At 59.3% G+C, this 17,001-nt stretch overlaps 1 protein-coding gene across 5 annotated transcripts in view; it reads right to left on the reverse strand.

The window, feature by feature from the left end:
* Positions 1-17,001, reverse strand: part of LOC125337788 (receptor-type tyrosine-protein phosphatase V-like) — a 40,761-nt gene that overhangs the window by 20,812 nt on the left and 2,948 nt on the right. The window contains exons 2-15 of one of the 5 annotated variants that reach the window (XM_048327908.1): positions 13,894-13,973; positions 12,822-12,876; positions 10,196-10,462; positions 8,522-8,791; positions 7,745-8,011; positions 5,787-6,059; positions 4,807-5,067; positions 4,045-4,317; positions 3,381-3,650; positions 2,550-2,819; positions 2,132-2,404; positions 1,645-1,917; positions 978-1,247; positions 325-597 (exon numbers count right to left, since the gene is read on the reverse strand). In XM_048327908.1, the coding sequence (XP_048183865.1) occupies positions 325-597; positions 978-1,247; positions 1,645-1,917; positions 2,132-2,404; positions 2,550-2,819; positions 3,381-3,650; positions 4,045-4,317; positions 4,807-5,067; positions 5,787-6,059; positions 7,745-8,011; positions 8,522-8,791; positions 10,196-10,462; positions 12,822-12,876; positions 13,894-13,959 (3,361 nt within the window). In that variant the 5' untranslated portion in view covers positions 13,960-13,973. Of the gene's footprint in view, positions 1-324; positions 598-977; positions 1,248-1,644; positions 1,918-2,131; positions 2,405-2,549; positions 2,820-3,380; positions 3,651-4,044; positions 4,318-4,806; positions 5,068-5,786; positions 6,060-7,744; positions 8,012-8,521; positions 8,792-10,195; positions 10,463-12,821; positions 12,877-13,893; positions 14,458-17,001 lie in introns of those variants that run through there. The other 4 variants (XM_048327909.1, XM_048327910.1, XM_048327906.1 and 1 more) reach the window with 4 other exon arrangements.

A 17,001-nucleotide genomic window follows, 5' to 3' on the forward strand; every position in this document is an offset into this window, starting at 1 on the left:
CTGTACACAGGTACAGTACAGGTGCCCTGTACACCTCTGTGCTCCTGTACACAGGGAGATGGGTCAGCACGGGCAGGAAATGTCCCAGCACAGGCACATCTGGGCAGCCTTGTTTCATCAGCACATCCTTGTGCAAGCCTACAGCTGAACACCCCAGTGCCATGAGGGCCCCTGCACTAACTGCTGTGTGTCACACCTGTGCACGGCTGTGTGCACATCTCCAAAGCCACCAGGTCCCCTGTGAACCTCCCAACTCTCTTCAGGACAGCCCAGTGGTGTGATATCTCCCACCCCTCTGCAGGGGACAGTGCTCCAGGTACTCACATGTCCAGCCGCTGATTTTGGGTGCTGCTGTCTGGTACTGTCCAGCTGTGGCAGTGGCTTCCAGGGAGTACTCATATCCTGGGGCCAGTCCCGTGAAGGTGAAGTTGTGGGTGTCTCTCCCAAGCGAGGCTGTAGCTGCCACAGTGCCCAGTTGTGCGTGGTACAGGGTCAGTGTGTATCCATCTCTGCCCCCGGCCGTGGCTCCCCAGGCCACGCTCAGCTGGTCAGGATGCCCCGTGCTCAGCCAGCGCAGGGCGGCTGGGGGCAGCGGGCCTGGGGAGGAAACACAGGTCACTGCCAGGAGCCACATCTGGCCTGAGCTCAAGCAGATGCCCCACGTCTGTGCCAAGCCCGTGCTGCAGGAGATGGGTCAGCTCCACCAGGTCCCACGGGCTGGCTGTGACTCTGTGGCAGCTGCTTCCTCCCTGGCTGCTGTCTGAGACTGTGGATCACTGTGGATGGCTGCCAGGGGTGGGGTGTGGCACAAGATCAGGCACAGACTCCTCATGCTACGTCCAGCAGGGAGTAAGCACTGGGTGCTTGCACAGGTGGGAGAGGAAAGCAGGAAGGCTGCACCAGTGTGGTCTCTGACTAAACTGGGAAGGGGAGATCTGGTAAAGAATACCTGGCTGTAAGGAGAGCATCACACTCACGTGTGCAGTGGGTGAGGTTGGGGGTGCTGGCGTGGAAGGGCCCAGCTGTGGCCCTCACTGCCACGCTGTAGCGGGTGCCAGGGCTCAGGCTCCTCAGGATGTGACTCCTGGCATCGCCACCCAGCACCGTGTGCCCGACGGGAGCGCCGGAGGCTGCGTCACCAACATTCACTACGAAGCCTTCTGCCCCTCGTCCCACCACTGCCCAGGACACCACCAGCGCTGAGGCTGCAGGGCTGCTCAGGGTGAGGTTGACAGGGGCCAAGGGATCTGGAAAGCAACATGGAGACAGTCAGTTACCCCCCTGCTCAGTGCTGAGAGCTGCCTGCTGTGCCCAGGGGCCCTCCAGGCGGTGGGCAGGCTGGACCAGAGATCCTCTGGAGAGAAGCTGGGGCACAAAGAGCCAGGCAGGGCACATGACTTTGAGTGTATCGCCCCTGGGGTCTGCAGCTGGATGTGGCAGGGGAGATACCCAGAGCCTCTGGGGTGGATGGGGGGATTGGCTCTGTGTCAGGGATGGAGTGAGGGCAGTGAGCAGAGAGGTAGGACCATTGAATAGAAGCTGTGGGCACGGCTTGGGATGGGGAAGGTGGCAGAGGGTGCTCTGGAAGGCTCAGGTGGAGGCTCACACCGGAGCACTGTGCCCAACCCAACCAAGCAGACTCACATGTCCATTGGGTGACATTGATGGAAGAGGCTTCTAATGAGCCTTTCACAGCAGTGACCTGCACAGCAAACTTGCTGCCTGCCTCCAGGTGAGTCCAGGTGCAGTTCAGGGCATCTGCACTCAAGGTCTGGACCGGAATCCTGCTCTGGGTGCTGAGGCTATACAGAGTGATGCGGTAGTGGTCCCTCCTGCCCGGGGGCTTCTTCCAGGATGTGTAAAGCTCTGAGGAGCTGCCTGGGTTGGTAAGACTCAGGTTTGTTGGTGCAGCAGGAACTGTGAGGAAAAAAAGACACATGAGTCAGAGAGGAAAAAATCCACTTCTGAACATGCAGCCATCTTGGTACAAGGAGGCTGTGAGAGGCACGATGTGACTACAGGCCAGCTTCACCAGGAACCAGGCCAGGGTGCCCTCCTCCTCCCCTCCTCTCATTTCCTCTCCCAGGTGCCAACACTGATCCCACTACCCGTGGGTGTCACAGATGCTGACCTGTGCAGCGGGTGATGTTCTTGGGGAGGGAGCGGTAGGGTCCAGCCACTGCCCAGATCCCAACAAGGTAGCACGTTCCTGGTTCCAGCTGTGGCACAGTGACATTGGTGCTGTCCTTCCCTGCTTCCAGGGTCCTTGGCGCTGCAGAAGAGTCCTCCTCAAGCACGCTGAGCAGGTATCCATCCCTGTGCCCAGGAGCAGGCTCCCAGTGCACAGCCAGAGCCCAGGCTGTGCTGACAGGACTGGCAGACAGAGAACGAGGAGGCAGTGGGACTGTGGGAGAGAAACAATGTCACTGGGGACAAGCCTGGGGTGCTCAGGACAGACTTTAGTTTGGGAGTGAAGCTGGGAGCTGGAGGACTGTGAGCATCCAGACAATGTGTAAAGGCTGGTGGGAGCAGGGGAGCTGTGTTTCTACCAGTGTAGCCGATGGCAGTCTGAGAGGAGATGCGGTGAGGCCCAGCCTGGGAAATGATCTCCACGCGGTACCGGGACCCTGGCACCAGCCCCTCCAGGTCGAGCTGGGTGACTCCACGGGGGACAGACACATTCCTGATGATGGACAGGGACTCGGCCACTGAGAGCTGTACCAAGTGATCTCTGCCACCTCCGGATTCCACCCAGCTCACGTGCAGCTCCTGGGGTTTCCGGCCAGGCTGCACACTCACGTTAGCCAGGGACAGTGGATCTGGAGGTAAGCAGAGCATGGACACCCGTGAGGTGGTGGAGGAGCCACCTGGAGAAGCCAGGGTACAGCCTGCACCTCTGCCCAGGGCTCAAAGAGAAGTGGTGGCACCTGACCACCAGATCTCCTGTTCTCCTGGGGGACATGCAATCTGCCTGTGCATGTCCCCAGGGTGCTGCTGGCAGGCAGGTGCTGAGACCACTCAGCTCCCTGTGGGCTGCCCTGCTCCACGGACAGGAAGCAGACAGCCTATACAGGTCTCTGTGCTTCCTCTCTCACATCCCCCTCCCACTAATCCCTGGCTGGCCTTGAGATCACCAGTGGTCTAGGCAGAAGGTTCAGCTTGACTGGGGAAAACCTAAGCTGGGGAAAACGGTCTTTTGGGGCCCAGCAGCTAGCACACAGTACCTAACCTATGACATGTGCTCTGTCTTCCAGGACAGGGAGCATGCAGGTCTCACCAGAGCCCTCCCTCCACCCAGACAAGTTTGTGTCACTGCTAGTCTTGCAGGCAGTGCCAGGATGTCCCATCTCCGCAAGAGACTGCGAATACTTCTGACTCACATGTCCACTCAGTGGCAAAGTGTGACGAGGATCTGTATGGGCCAGCAAGGACAGTCACCTTCAGGAAGTACTGAGTGCCAGGGGACAGCCCCAGGAATGTGAAGTTGTGAGTGTTTGGCCCCACTGAGATGTTCCTCTGTGCTGCATGGCTCTTGCTGTAGAGCTGGAGGTGGAACTGGTCCACGTCACCAGCAGCCTTGTCCCAGAAGGCCGAGAGCCCCATCGGGCGCCGGGTGTTGGTCAGGGTCACGCCGGCCGGAGCCAGGGGGTCTGAGAGAGAAGAGACACCTGGCCAGTGAGAGCTGGCTGTGGTGTGGGGGCTGCACACCCTTGTCCTGGGCACCCTCCACTGCCTGTGCCTGCTGGGGTTGGGTCAGGAGTCAGCCCTAGCACACCAAATCCAGAGCAGCAGACATGGGAGTGGGTCCCCACCTTCCCCTGGGTGCTGCTTGGAAATGTTTTCTGTTTGGTGATGGGTCCCTCCTGCACTGCAGGTCCTTTTACTTCCAACATGGCTGAATGTGGCTCCAGTTGACCTCCCATTCTGTCTCTGCACCCCTGTCCCTGGTTCCCCACCTCCCCACACCACCTGTGAGCATTCTGCTCTGGTGGGCAGGTGGTGGTTGTGACCTGCAGTAGGGTGAGGTAGGACTGTCGCACTCACACGTCCAGTCGGTGGCCGATCGCACCGGGGATCTGTAGGGTCCAGCCACAGCAGCCATCTCCAGTGTGTACGGTCGCCCAGGGATCAGGTTCTCCAAGGTGACATTTGTCCAGTCATTCCCCACAGTCACATTCCTGACCTGCACCTGGGACTTGGTTTCCCAGAGGGTCCCTGTGTAGCCAGTGCTGCCAGAGGAAGCTGCTCTCCAGGAGGCTTGCAGAGAGGTGCTGTGGCCCCCATTGCTGAGGGTCAGCTGCTCTGGGGGCAAAGGGTCTAGAAAAGAAAAGGTCTACAATCACCTGGCAGAAGTGCAACTCCAGATGTGCTGGGGCAGGAGCTCCTTCCCTGGGAGAACCTGCATGCAGGTGCTTTGACCACTGTCACTCCTGCTGACACCCACACACCAGTCTGGCAGGGACTGGGCCAGCACACTTCAAACTGGCACAGAGAAAAAATTGTTCTGGTGCTGGGGCAGGTGGTGGGTGGTGGAGGGGGTGGCTCAAGGCAGTGGCAGCCTGAGTAGCGCCATAGGAGGGTGGGCTGAGGAGAAAGGCACTGGGCTCAGCTGCCCCTTGTGCCTGGTGATTGGCAAACAGAGCAGGGACAGACACATCCAGCAGCACCTCTGCCTCCTCCTGAGCCTTTTGCCCAGTTATTGGATGAAGCTGTAGAAGACGTGTGCTGTCAGTGCCCTGAGGTGTGACATCAGGGGGAAGGGAACCCAGTGGGGATCCAGTGGGAACCCAGGGCTGTGGTACTCACACGTCCAGTTGGAGATGCACCGGGGTGAGGATGTGTAGGGACCAGCCACAGTGCTGACCTCAAAGGTGTAGAGGGTCCCAGGGTGGAGGCCCTCATAGGTGAAGCTCGTGACACCCCTGAGCAAGGAGCTGTTCTTCACGGGGTGCTCTGTGAGGCTGAGGGCCAGCAGATAGCCCTCCCCCATCACCTCCTCCCAGCTGGCCAGCAAGCTGTGGGGGCTACCCTGGCTGGACAGGCTCACGCCAGATGGAGCTTGTGGTTCTGCAAGGGAAAAGGACAGCACAACACAGGGCAGTGCATCAGGCAGGAAGATTGCTTTCACGAGGTATTTTCTGCTTTTCAGATTGCTCTAGGTGACCCTAGAACAGAGGGGTTGGACTAGATGATCTCCAGAGGTCCCTTCCAACCCTAATAGTTCTGTGATTCTGTGACACTGCAGTTGTCTCCATCCCACACAGGGGCAGCCGGGGCTGCAGAGAGAGCTCTTAGTGGCCCCAGCACCACAGGCTGGGTGGGTGCCTCCCCACACTGTGTACAGCTTCCATCGTCCCTTCCCGGAGTGGCAGCTCTGGGACAGCACCAACTGTGGCTCCACAAGTCACCCAGGAGAGACTGGGCATGGGGAGATGCTGATCTGAGGGGGCTGATGGTGCTTCCCTGCCCACCCACCCAGCTGTGGTGAGGGGAAGGGGAGAAGCTGCCTGGAACCTGCCGAACACTGAGTCCAGAAGGCACGAAGCAGGATCTGTTCTTGATTTGTGCCTGATGCTGGCACAAACCCTTCCAGGACCTCTGAGCCCACCCTCACCAGGAACCGTGGGGAGGCAGATTTTGCTGCTCCAATCCACAACCTGCTCTTGAGACCAGGTGTCACATGTGTCCTGTCCTTGCGCCTGCCTCCCCCTCAGCCCCCTGCAGGCAGCAGCCCCTTCATCGGGCAGCAGGAACAGCCCAAGGGCCACACATGGGCTTATGCTCACCTGTCCAGGCTACTGTGCTGTGCGCTGATGCCCTGTACGGCCCTGCCACCGCCACCACCTGGACAGAGTACTGCTGGCCAGGGCTCAGCCCGTGGAAGGTGACATGATCGTTGTCCCCACCAACAGAGATGTTCCTTGTTGGAATGCTGTCCTCTCCTTCTCGCAGCGTCACCAGGTAGAAGTCCCTCTGTCCCCCTGGGATACTCCAGCGAGCCTGCAAGGAGTTCTGCTCCTCTGCACTGCTCAGGGTCACATTGCCAGGGCTCAGGGGGTCTGGAAGGGAATAGGATTGTGTGAGTCAGGATTATGGGGTACCCTGTATCCCATATTCTCCTGGGCCTCATTCCCAGCAAGGTTACGTCCAGCCTCAGACATCCTTTTGGAGCGTGCCATCTCCACTCCCCAGCACAAGCATTCCTGGACTAACAAGAGTCCAGACAAAGCTGGCAGCCTTGCTGAGAAATTCCTGAGAGTCTCCCTCCACTCCACTCACATCCCACCATGAGCTTGCTGATATTCCCAGGAACTGGCCTGGACCAAACTCCTGGCCAGACGCCCCTGGCTTGTGCGTCTGGCACGGGGGAATTTTGTTCAGTGGAGCAGGTCAGAGCCGCAGACAGCAACAGCAGGAATCAGCCTCACTCCAGAGCAGAAACAAACCAGCTGGAGCTCTGGAGGCCTTCCAAAATCCCATCTGCACAGTCAGCAGGGAGCAGGCTCCAGCTTCCTGGGCTGGCAGGTGGACCAGGAAGAGTTGGAGACTTGACACCTGGTGGCACCAGGTCCTCCCAGCGTGCACCTGACCAGTGTCTGGACAGTGCCAGGACAAGTCACTGGCCACAGCAGCTCTGAGTCTGCAGCTTGGCACCGCCATCGTTTGAGGGCCAACGCTACCTTGGTGTTCAGTGTGAACCTACTCTGCCCTCTCTATTTCCCTCCTGGTTTTTCTGGAAACATCTGGGAGAGCAAGTTCAGGACTGGAACTTTTTACTGTGCTGTGGACATGGTGTCACTAGCAAAGTCCCCCTCTTCCAGGGTCCTCATCAGTCTGAGGCCGGAGCAGAGAGTGGGCTGGGGGAATGGTGCAATAGTCCCCACACTGTTTTGACCTGCCAGAGGCTCCTGGATTCCTTGGCTGTATTTGCACAGCACCCATCATGTTGGGAACATCCACCCGGATGAGTTTATTAGGTGCTACCACAACACGTCCTTGACAGCAATCAAAGAGCACCAAAAATCCATTTCATAGAATCATAGAATTGTGGAATAGTTTGGATTGGAAAGGATCTTAAAGCTCATTCATTCCACCCCCTGCCATGGGCAGGGACACCTTCCACTATCCCAGGTTGCTCCAAGCCCTGTCCAACCCAGGCTTGGACACTGCCAGGGATGGGGCAGCCACAGCTGCTCTGGGCACCCTGTGCCAGGGCTTCATCACCCTCACAGGAAAGAATTTCTTCCTAAAATCTAATCTAAATCTCTCACATTTTAGTTTAAAACCCTTCACCTCTTGTCCTATCACTGTCTGCCCATGTGAAAAGTCTTTCTTGCTTTTCTATAAGCCCCTCCAGAGGCCTCCAGTTCAAACCAGCTCAACTGCTGCCCCCCTGCCCCATTTTTTCTGCTGCTCCTGTACAGCCCTGAGGCACATGAGGGCCAAGCCCCAGCAGCACTGAACACCAGTGGGATCTGCTGCCCTTCCATCCTTCTCCTTGGGGAGAGACCACAGGCTGCTCCCACTGCATCCCAGGGAGAAGCAGGCCAGCACAGGGAATCCACCTGCTGAAGGGATTCACTGGCCCCACTACAGCAGTACCCCAGAGCTGGGTCCTGGAGCAGCTTTCAGCCAGGTCCAAGGAAGATCACCCTGTGCACCTGAGACTCTGGCAGGAGGCCTTTGGATTCAGAGGCTGGACCAGAGGCAGGGAGAAAGCTGGGGTCACCAAGTTCATACTCACATGTCCAGGCAGTGGCATTGGGTCCCACTGCGGTGTGGGACCCAGCCATGGCGCTGAGCCCCAGCCAGTACTGAGTGCCGGGGTGGAGATGCTGGAAGGTGTAGCTGGTGAGGCCCCTCCTGGCCGACAGGGTTGTGCTGACCTTTTGGGTGAGGAGGTTGCGGAGCTCGAGGTGAAGCCAGGCAGCCCCTGCAGCACCTGCCCAGGAGGCGACAAGGCTGGTGCTGGAACCCGGGCTGAGCCTCAGCTGGGTGGGGATGGAGGGAGCTGAGGGGAAGAGCAGGAGACAATGAGGCTCAGCACTGGGGCCGGTGGTCCCTGGACCCTCCTCTCTCCCCAGGGGCCTCTGTGCCCACAGTTGCTCTCTATGGCGTGGGGGCTGAAGGTCTGGTAGGGGACTACCCTCTCGTGCCCCCTCCCATGCAGGTTGGGGGGCCCTTGGGGTCCCTCCATACTGTCATGTTCTTTCAGGCTGCAGGGCAGAGGGGTGGCAGACTGGGTAATGCAGCACTCCTGCAGCTCTCAGCAGCCAAGAGATCCAGGACCCCCAGACTGCATCCCTCCCTTGGGAACACACAAACCCAAGCTGTGGGTGCTGCAAGGCAGGCCCAAGTTTTCCCCTGAAACACTCCAGCTGCTCCCCACCATACACAAGCTCCCCATCCAAAGCCTGGAGACCTCCTCTCCTCACCAGCCCAGCACATGTGCTGCATCCTTCCTGCCAAACCCCTTCTACCACCCCTTCCTCCTTGGGCAGGCACACCCATCCTTCCCTACCTGTCCACTGGTGGATACTGGTGCTGGCCTGGCTGGTCCCAGCCAGCGTGCTGACCTTCAAGGCATACTCGCTGCCAGCCAGCAGCCCGTCGAAGAGGAAGGTGGAGGTGCTGGGCAGGAGGGACACGTTCCTCACCAGGGTCTGGGAGTCGCTGTGCCACAGGGCCAGGCGGTACCCGTCACGCTGGCCGTGCCCATGTGCCCAGGCTGCTCGCAGCGAGGCAGAGCTCCCGCCGCTGCTCAGGCTCAGGTTGCGGACAGCTGACGGACCTGCATCAGACATGGCACAGGCACTGCTGGCTGCTTGCCTGGGGGTGCCTGACCTGGCAAGCTGCTCACAGGCTGGTGGAACTTGCCTTTGCCTGGTGAGGTGCTGCCAGCCAGCTTCACAGGACCCAGTCACAGAATCACAGGATGGTTTGGGTTAGAAGGGAACTTAAAGCTCATCTAGTTCCACCTCCCACCATGGGCAGGGACAACTTCCATCAGACCAAGCTGCTCCAAGCCCCGGCCAACCTGGCCTTGGACACTTCCAGGGATGGAGCAGCCACAGCTTCTCTGGACAACCTGTGCCAGGGCTTCATCACCCTCACAGGGAAGAATTTCTTCCTAAGATCTGATGTAAACTTCTCTTCTGCCAGTTTAAAACTCTTCCCTCTTGTCCTGCCACCATCTGCCCACATAAAAAGTCCCTTTCTCTATTTTCAAATCCCCTTTAGGTACTAAAACGCACTTCAAGGTCACCCTGGAGCCTTCTTTTCTCCAGGCTGAACAACCCCATCTCTCTCAGCCTGTCTCCAGAGCAGAGAGGCTCCAGCAAGGATCCCTGAAGCACAGCCCCATCACCTCCCTCACTGCTCACCAGCCTCCCATGGGCTGTGTGGGCTGCACCATCCCCTTGGATCAGTCTCAGCAGTTACTCTGAACTGAGCAGGGAGGCTTGGTCAGGGCCAACATATAAAGGCGAAGCAATCATCACCTGGAAGCTTACCTGCTGCCAGGTCATCTGTTCCTGCTAGCCCTGTGGGTCCTGCCACCTGCCTTTCTATGAGAACCAGCTTCTGCTTCCGCCACTGCTGCCTGACACCAGCCCTTGCACTGTCCAATCTCCTCCCTCCAGCTCTACTCTCCTTTGCTAGGTTTCCCACCTTCACTTGCACTGATTTACTCAATGATCTTCTGGAGAGGTGCAGGCAAGGGCTGCCATCCCCACCTGAGTCGTAGAGCCACCAGCCCTGTCCCCTTCCCCAGCCCTTGGCACAGAGCAAGGCCTGGGGGTGAGCAGTGATTGACAGAGACGTGCCAAAAGTGTGGAGCAGATGCTCCTTCCTTGTAGCTATTTCTAGACCTCCAGGCATGACATTTTCCACCCCTCAGCTCTCTGCAAGCCACATCACGGGCTGGTCTATCATTAGCTCCGTTATTGTAGGAGAAGATACAGCATGAACCCAGCCCATATAAAGTGCAGGGGCAGGACCCTTCCTCCACAAGGAAGAGGGAATGACCCCTGGGACTCTGGGGACCAAGGAAGGACCCTGGTTCTTGTGAAAGTGAGGAAAAGCCCAACGACCCCACAAACTAGTAGGACTCCAAACAGCACAACGATGCAAACAGCACAACACCCTCCAAAGCAGCACAACGATCACTGGTAGGAGCACTGAGATGAGCCCTTACTTGTCTGTGCTGTGATGGTCTGGCTGGTGGTGCCCATGCAGGCCAGCACGGCTGTCACCTCGATCTCGTAGCGTGTGCCAGGGGTCAGCTCATGGAACCAGAAGCTGGTGGCGTTGGGTCCAGCAGACCCATTCTGCAGCAGCGTGCCTGACTCCAGGGAGGAGAGGGCAAGCAAGTACCCCTTGGCACCTCCCTCTGGCTCATCCCAGGACAGAAGGAGGGAGTCTGACCGGTCGTGGTCACTCACACTGACATTCAGGAGGGTGCCTGCAGAGGCAAATCCGAAACCCTCAGCAGGGAGTGGTGGTGCTGGGTGCCAGCCTGCAGGGCCAGCTCCCAGCCACCCACCCTTGCTGGGTACACCAGGCAGTGGCCACCACCCCGACCCCGAGGGCTCTGAACAGCCTTTGGCAAACACAAGAATGTTCAGAAACCTTCATGGACTCAGGTCAAAGGAAGCTGTCAAGGGAAGCTGTCAAAGAGATGCTCCTAAGCATGGAGCATCTGCTCCACTGGAGAAAGACCAGAAGGCTTCAGGTCATCATGTGCTTTGTCCAGAGAGTCCTTGTTTAAGGCAGAGAAGTTCCCTGGCTGGGTATAATCCATTGCTCACCACCTGTGTTGGCTTGAGCCCCCCAAAAAGATGTTGAAGGCTCTGAGTCCACCATGGAGAAGCAAGACAGTGGCCAGTTGGGGGGCAGGATGGATATGGCAGGGGGGCCATTCTGCTCCCTGCAATAATCTCTGCCTCTGTGTGGGCTCTGACAGAGAAGGGGGCAAAGGCTGCTTTGAGGGGACCCAGACAATGAGTTGCCTCCGTCCTGCCCAGTTCAGAGGTGACATGGGAAGAGTGGGACACTGCACACATGGAGGAAATGTGGGACCAGACTGGCCCCAGCCCGTGCTGAGCTGTGTCCCTGCCTTGCTTGTGCTGCAGCAGCCAGGTCAGTGCACTGGGGCTGTGGGGCCAGTGCTGTGGCATCCCAATGGAGAGTGTCTGGGGACAGGGAAGTGGCAAACTGGGCTTGGCCTAATTGGTGGGTCAGTGGCCGAAACTGCTATTGAATTCCTGCCCTTAAAGCCGCTCAGGAACCACCTACACAACAGGAGCCAGGCAGAGCCTGTCTGTCAGGGCCAAGCTGGCAGAGTGACCAGGGCAGGGTCCATCTCTGCCTCCCAATGCCTCCAGCAGATTGTTACACACCCCCATCCTCAGCCTTGCTGTCAGTCATGGAATCATTTAGGTTGGAAAAGCCCTTTAAGATCATTGAGTCCAACTGTTCCCCCAGCACTGCCAAGTCCAGCACTAACCCGAGTCCCCAAGTGCCACATCCATGAGCTCTCTGTGGCTCTCAGCCTTTGGAAAATGCCAAGAGAGCTCTAGTGCTAATAAGACATTTGTGTAATAATTAGCACTTAAAATTTATGGTGTACAACACGTTATGACAGGCTTACGTAGGGTCTGGCAGGGAGACAGCATGAACCAAGCACAATGACTGCCCCAGAGGTCTGCCCAGGGGCACCCTTTCCACAGCCAGGGAGGAGCAGTGGGGTGAGCCCGGGGCAGGGACACCTTTGGCACAGATCAGGAGCTGTGTGTGTCTTTCCCAGAGCTGAACACTTCCAGAACTACATGCAACTTCTGTTCCATGCAATGCTGTGGTTTGGAGCCTGCTGGTGAGGGCAGAGGGACCAGAGGACATCAGATGGGACACAAATAGGGGCATGTAGTGTCCCTGGGAAAGGCCTTCTCAGTGCCATCCCTGAGAAATTCAAGTTCATGTTTAGGATCAGACTGCTTAGGAAGGGTTGGCTGAATGTAGCTGGGTGCCCATGAGTGAGGTGTCTGTACCTGGGCCAGCTGCCCTGGACTACCCTCACTGTCAGCAGACACCCAGAGCACCAGGCACAGCTGAGCTCCTCCTGAAGGCAACCCACAGGTCTGTGTCCTGCCTGGAGTTCAAGCAGGGATGGTTTGTTACTGCAGGCTCTTTCTTATCTCCTGAAGGTATGAGTTCTCAACCTAGGCTTCTCTGCTACTCTTGAGTTTCCAGCAGCTTCACTGCCTGCCTCCCTCTGTCACCTTCCTCACATCTGCAGCACAAATGTACCTGAACTGGGCCAGAGGCCCGTGACCCCAGCACTGCTCTCATGTTCCCACTAACCCCATCGCAGACAGCCACATCCAGGTACACCCCATGCCCTGACAGGTGCCTGTGGATCATCCAGGTGATTTCTCACTGGCATAGGCTGATGCCATGTGGGCACTGTGCTGACTCCCGGCCCACAGCAGCTGTGGGGCTGCCTTACAGACTCTGATCCTACCCAGGCAACCCCAAGGCTCTGAGCAGGGCACCTATGGCTGTGCTGCTGCTGAGCCCACCTGGTGTTCTGTGGAAGCAGGGAGCTTTGGAGCCTTGTCCATCTCTCACAGTGCCCCCATACAGATGGGACTGACTCTCCCCCTTCCCTGGGCATGATCTGTAGCTCGTAGTTAGCCTAAAGCAGAGTATTTACAAAGCTACTCAACTCCAAGAGTGGTCCAGCACATCTGCTCATCTCACCACTCCAGGTACCGAGACCATCCCACCCCTCTCAGCCTGGGAACCTCGTTCCTGTGTCTTACCTCTTTCACCTCGTGCATCCAGCCCTGCCTGTGCTGTGTGGTTGCATCCATCACCCTGGGGGATTGAAGGTGTCAAGTGAGAGAGGGGCAGGATGGGGGGGGGGGCTGAGCTGAGACCAACAGCTGGGAGAGGTGCCCGTGCCAGGCCAGGGGTCAGGCTGGCCAGGCATGGGTCCCACCCTGACATGGCATCTGTGGGCTGTGACCCCTTTTCCTAGGAGAGCCTGGGTCACTTCTCACACCTCCCTTAGCCACGGCAGGGAGACAGACTTGGCAGATGCAGCTTGTGGGCTGCCCTGGCCTTTTGCACGGGTCCTGGGGCTGCAGACCAACACGGGGCCATGCCCACAGGGGAAGAGGCCACCAAACCAGCCAGAGCACAGGAGAAGATCTGGAGAGGGAGGGAAGGAGCGAGCTCTGGACAGGGCCTGGCAATCTCATTCCCTCTACACCTCCTTCCCCACCACGGGGAGAGCATGGACGGACCACAGACTCCAGTTCAGCTGCCACCCCCCACGGGCAGAACAGAGCCCCCGGAGCCCCCAGCACCTTGCCCGGCAGCGGGGACACCCGTTCTCTCACAGCCTGCTCCCAGCAGGGTGTGCCCGGCTTTGGACTGGCGTCAGTTCCCCCCACGTTAAAGGAAATGTCTCCTGCCCACTCCCTGTCCTGCAACAAGCCACAGCAAAACTAGCATGTTCCTGGCGTTCTTTCCCCTCGGCTCTGCGGGCGGACTCGTTCCGACTCCTCACCGATGGCGGGGCTTTTGGGAGAGAAGAGCGAAGCGGATGGGGACCCTTGGGAACAGCAGCCGGGCCACTGCCGGGCGAGGAGCGGCGCAGCCACGGCAGCAGGGACACGCTGCGGTCCCGGGAGCTGGGGCGAGGGGCAGCGGGGACAGCGGGGGCAGCGGCTCTCGGAATAGAGAACACCGCTGATGGGGCGCAGCTGCACGGCCAGAGAGAGGCACCCGCAGTCCCGCGTCCTTCCCCGGCGGGGCAGCCCCTCGCGGCAGCGAGCTGCGGCCAAGAGCTGCGGAGCCAAAGAGGGGGCTGGGGAGTCAGGCGCTTACCTCTGCCAGGGTCCCTGGGAGCCGCGGCACCCACAACACCAGCAGCGGGAGCAGCAGTGACCTCATGGGGGACCTGGTGGCTGCAGATCAGAGGGATGACAAGTTGGGGAGGGAGTGGGGGGGAAGGCAATTTCTTAGCAGTGGCTGTCCCCAGCCAGCCCCTTCTCCCACGGCTGCCAGGAGTCGCGTCCCCACGTGCTTTCCGAGCGCAGGTGGCAAGATAACATCAGTGGGGACCGGCCAGCGCTTGGCACCTCGGCCGGGCCCGCTGTCCCTGGGCAGGGGCAGAGCTCGCCTCCGGCCCGGGAGAAGCCCAGCGGGGGCGGCTGCCTCTCGCCGGGAGCATTTGCTGTTGTCCCCGCGGGTCCGTGTCCTCTGAAGTGACTCCGCAGCTGGCCCGGAGAGAGCGGCTGCGGGCAGAGCTGCCGGCTGGGGTGGGGGGCTCGCTGCTGGCCGGGGGCTCAGGGAACCTCGCTGCGGCGGGGGCTCTGCGTGACTGGAGCCCTCTCTGGCATCGGCAGGAGCTCCGGGAGCTGCAGCGGAGGGGCGGGAGGAGCGGGAGGGGAGGAGACAGGACTGGCCGCTGATGGCGGCCCCAGGCTGGGAGGGAGCGCCCGAACCAGCCCCCAGCGCGGGGAGGGAGGGAAGGAGGGCGCAGCGATGAGCTGGGATGGTGCAGGGGGCGACGACACGAGTGTGGCCGCGGGTGCTGTGCCCCCCGGCTCTCTGTGTGCCGCACCCTCAGACACCCTTCAGCTCTGTGGGCATTAATTCCTGCGCAGGTGCGGCCGGGGAGCGGGGATTTGGGTACGCCGAGGGCAGGGATTGGGGGTGTTTCTGTGCCGTGCCCCCGCAGGCTGCGGCGGGCGGAGCGCACACTGTGGGAGACTCCTGGGAGTGGCATCTGGCGGGCACAGAGGTGCCCGAACCACGCTTCGCCCTTCTGAGGGGGTGGCTGTGCCCTGTGCCCGGGTGGGTAGGCGCTGTGCTTTGGGGGTTGCCTGGGGATCAGGCTGCGCCCCCGGGCTGCGTGCAGGGCCGTGCTCTGCGGTGTCTGTGCAATGCGTGGCAGAATGCCAGCTCTCATTCAGAGCAGAGATGCCATTGGCTTCACATCAGCGCTGGAGATCTGGGACAGTGCTGGAAGAGGTTCAGTGATGCATCAGTCCGGAAGCCAGTACAGCCTTTGTGGCCGTGGGAGTCTGTCCCAGTGGCCAGCACGGCCACCTATGGGGGTTATTCAAACTCTGCTCATTACTGTGAGCCACCGAGCTGTCAGAGTAGGACACATCCCCCACTTGTCCGTTGGAACACCAAAATCCCTCGACAAAAGACTCAGAAGTTTGTCAGGTGGGACCTGTGACAGACAGAACAATCCCCAGTATCTGGACAAAGACACGGAAAAGCTCCAGCTCTGCATGCAATTGAGAGGAGAGGGGGACACAGGGGACCTGGTCTAGGACCCATCTCCAACCCCGCGTCCATACCCCAACCCTTCTGACAACCCCCAGGCTGATGGAGCCAGCTGGGAAAGGAGACTGAGAATATGAATCCCCTTCCCTTTGCATGGGCGACAGTTAATTTCCCAGGTCCTGGCCAAATGGGACTGGTGCCAGGAGTCCGGGGCCGTGGTCACAGTCACGTTTCTGCAGAGGTCCCTGCCTGGAGTGGGCTGAGGATAAAGGAGCCCTGGCCCCGCAGCCCAGCCCAGCAGTGAGGGCTTGTTTGTCACTTCTGTCTAGGACTCAGATGTCCCCCAGCAGAAAGGTACAGCTCTACCACCAGAGCCTCTTCGTGTCACTCTGTCTCCAGACCTACCTTTCCCCTGCACCCTGAACACAGAGATCAGGGTGGGAGCAGAAGGCAATGCCTTGGCTCCAGCACAGGCAAGATTTTTAACCCTTAATGCCCACAGCTCGAAGGGCTGAATGCCAAAAATGCCGTGGGTGCATCTGCTTAAGTGATGGATGCCCAAGGTAAGAGCTCTGGCTCTTAGAGATCCCCTGATAAGCATTTGGGACTGAGATCCATTAGCACGTGGCATTATCAACCAGTGACACAGCCAGCTCTGGGATACCCATCCCTGCTGCTGGACACTGGCATGATGGGCAGCTGGCCACCCCCCCTCACCTGAGTGCCAGGTGAGTGCTCACAGGTACTGGGGGTGAGGTCCTCCAGCCCCTGAGATGGAGTACCTCCCAAGAAATGAGACAGGGGGAGATTTGGGCCTGATTGCTGCTGTCTCCAGTGGGCTGGGGACTGTTTTTAAAGGCCCCTTTCCAGAGCTGGGCAGCTGCAGCCAGCTGGGAGGAGACTGGAGCTCCTCGCTGCAGTGAGGGTTTGCCAGGTTTACCCAGGGGCCCAGGGCAGGATCAAGGAGGTTACAGCTGGCTGGTCCCCAAAACATGTTTGCAAAGAGGCTTTCAGTGGATGTCCATTGTGGGGTGCAGGCTGCCAGCACAGGTAACAGGGTTGTTTGCTCCCATGAGCAGCCTGGAGGGTCACCTGGAGGGTGGCTGGGATAGAGGCAGTGCAGGCAGCGCTGGGGACTCTGGTGTCCCTCGAGCGTGGCAGGTGATGGCAGAGCTGAATTCAAGGAGCCCCTGGCTGATGAAGCAGGGGCTGGCAGTGAGGATGGAGGGCCTTGCTGGGCTGAGAATTGTGACCCAGGGACATGGGACAGGAGGGAACCTTGATTATGAAGGAAAACCCTGGAAGGAGATGTTGCATCCCCCAGTGTCAAAGGGAGTGTCCCCTGCAGTGATGGCACAGACAGGAGGTTTTCCCAGACTACAGAGTCAAGGTGGGGCTCCTGCAGCTTCAAAGCATACCAAAGAGCAGCTCCAGGCCAACAAGAGGACAAACCCAGCCACTGGAGTCCTGGGACATTCCAGCTGGGTTGTGCCTGCCCGGCCCAGCTGGAGAGAATCTGTGCATACTTACTGCACCTGCCTGGGCACAGCCTCTGTGCCCCTGCACCAGCCTCTCTGCAAAGCCAGCCATCTCCAGCTCTGGCCACAACCTCTGCTGCTGCAGCCCTGCACGGGGGCACAGCTCCACCATGGAAGCAGTTTCTCTGGACACTGGCTTGCCCTCAGAGCAAAGGGT

The sequence above is a fragment of the Corvus hawaiiensis genome, chromosome 24 (assembly GCF_020740725.1).
Source record: "Corvus hawaiiensis isolate bCorHaw1 chromosome 24, bCorHaw1.pri.cur, whole genome shotgun sequence".
In the NCBI taxonomy this organism is placed as follows: Eukaryota; Metazoa; Chordata; class Aves; order Passeriformes; family Corvidae; genus Corvus; species Corvus hawaiiensis.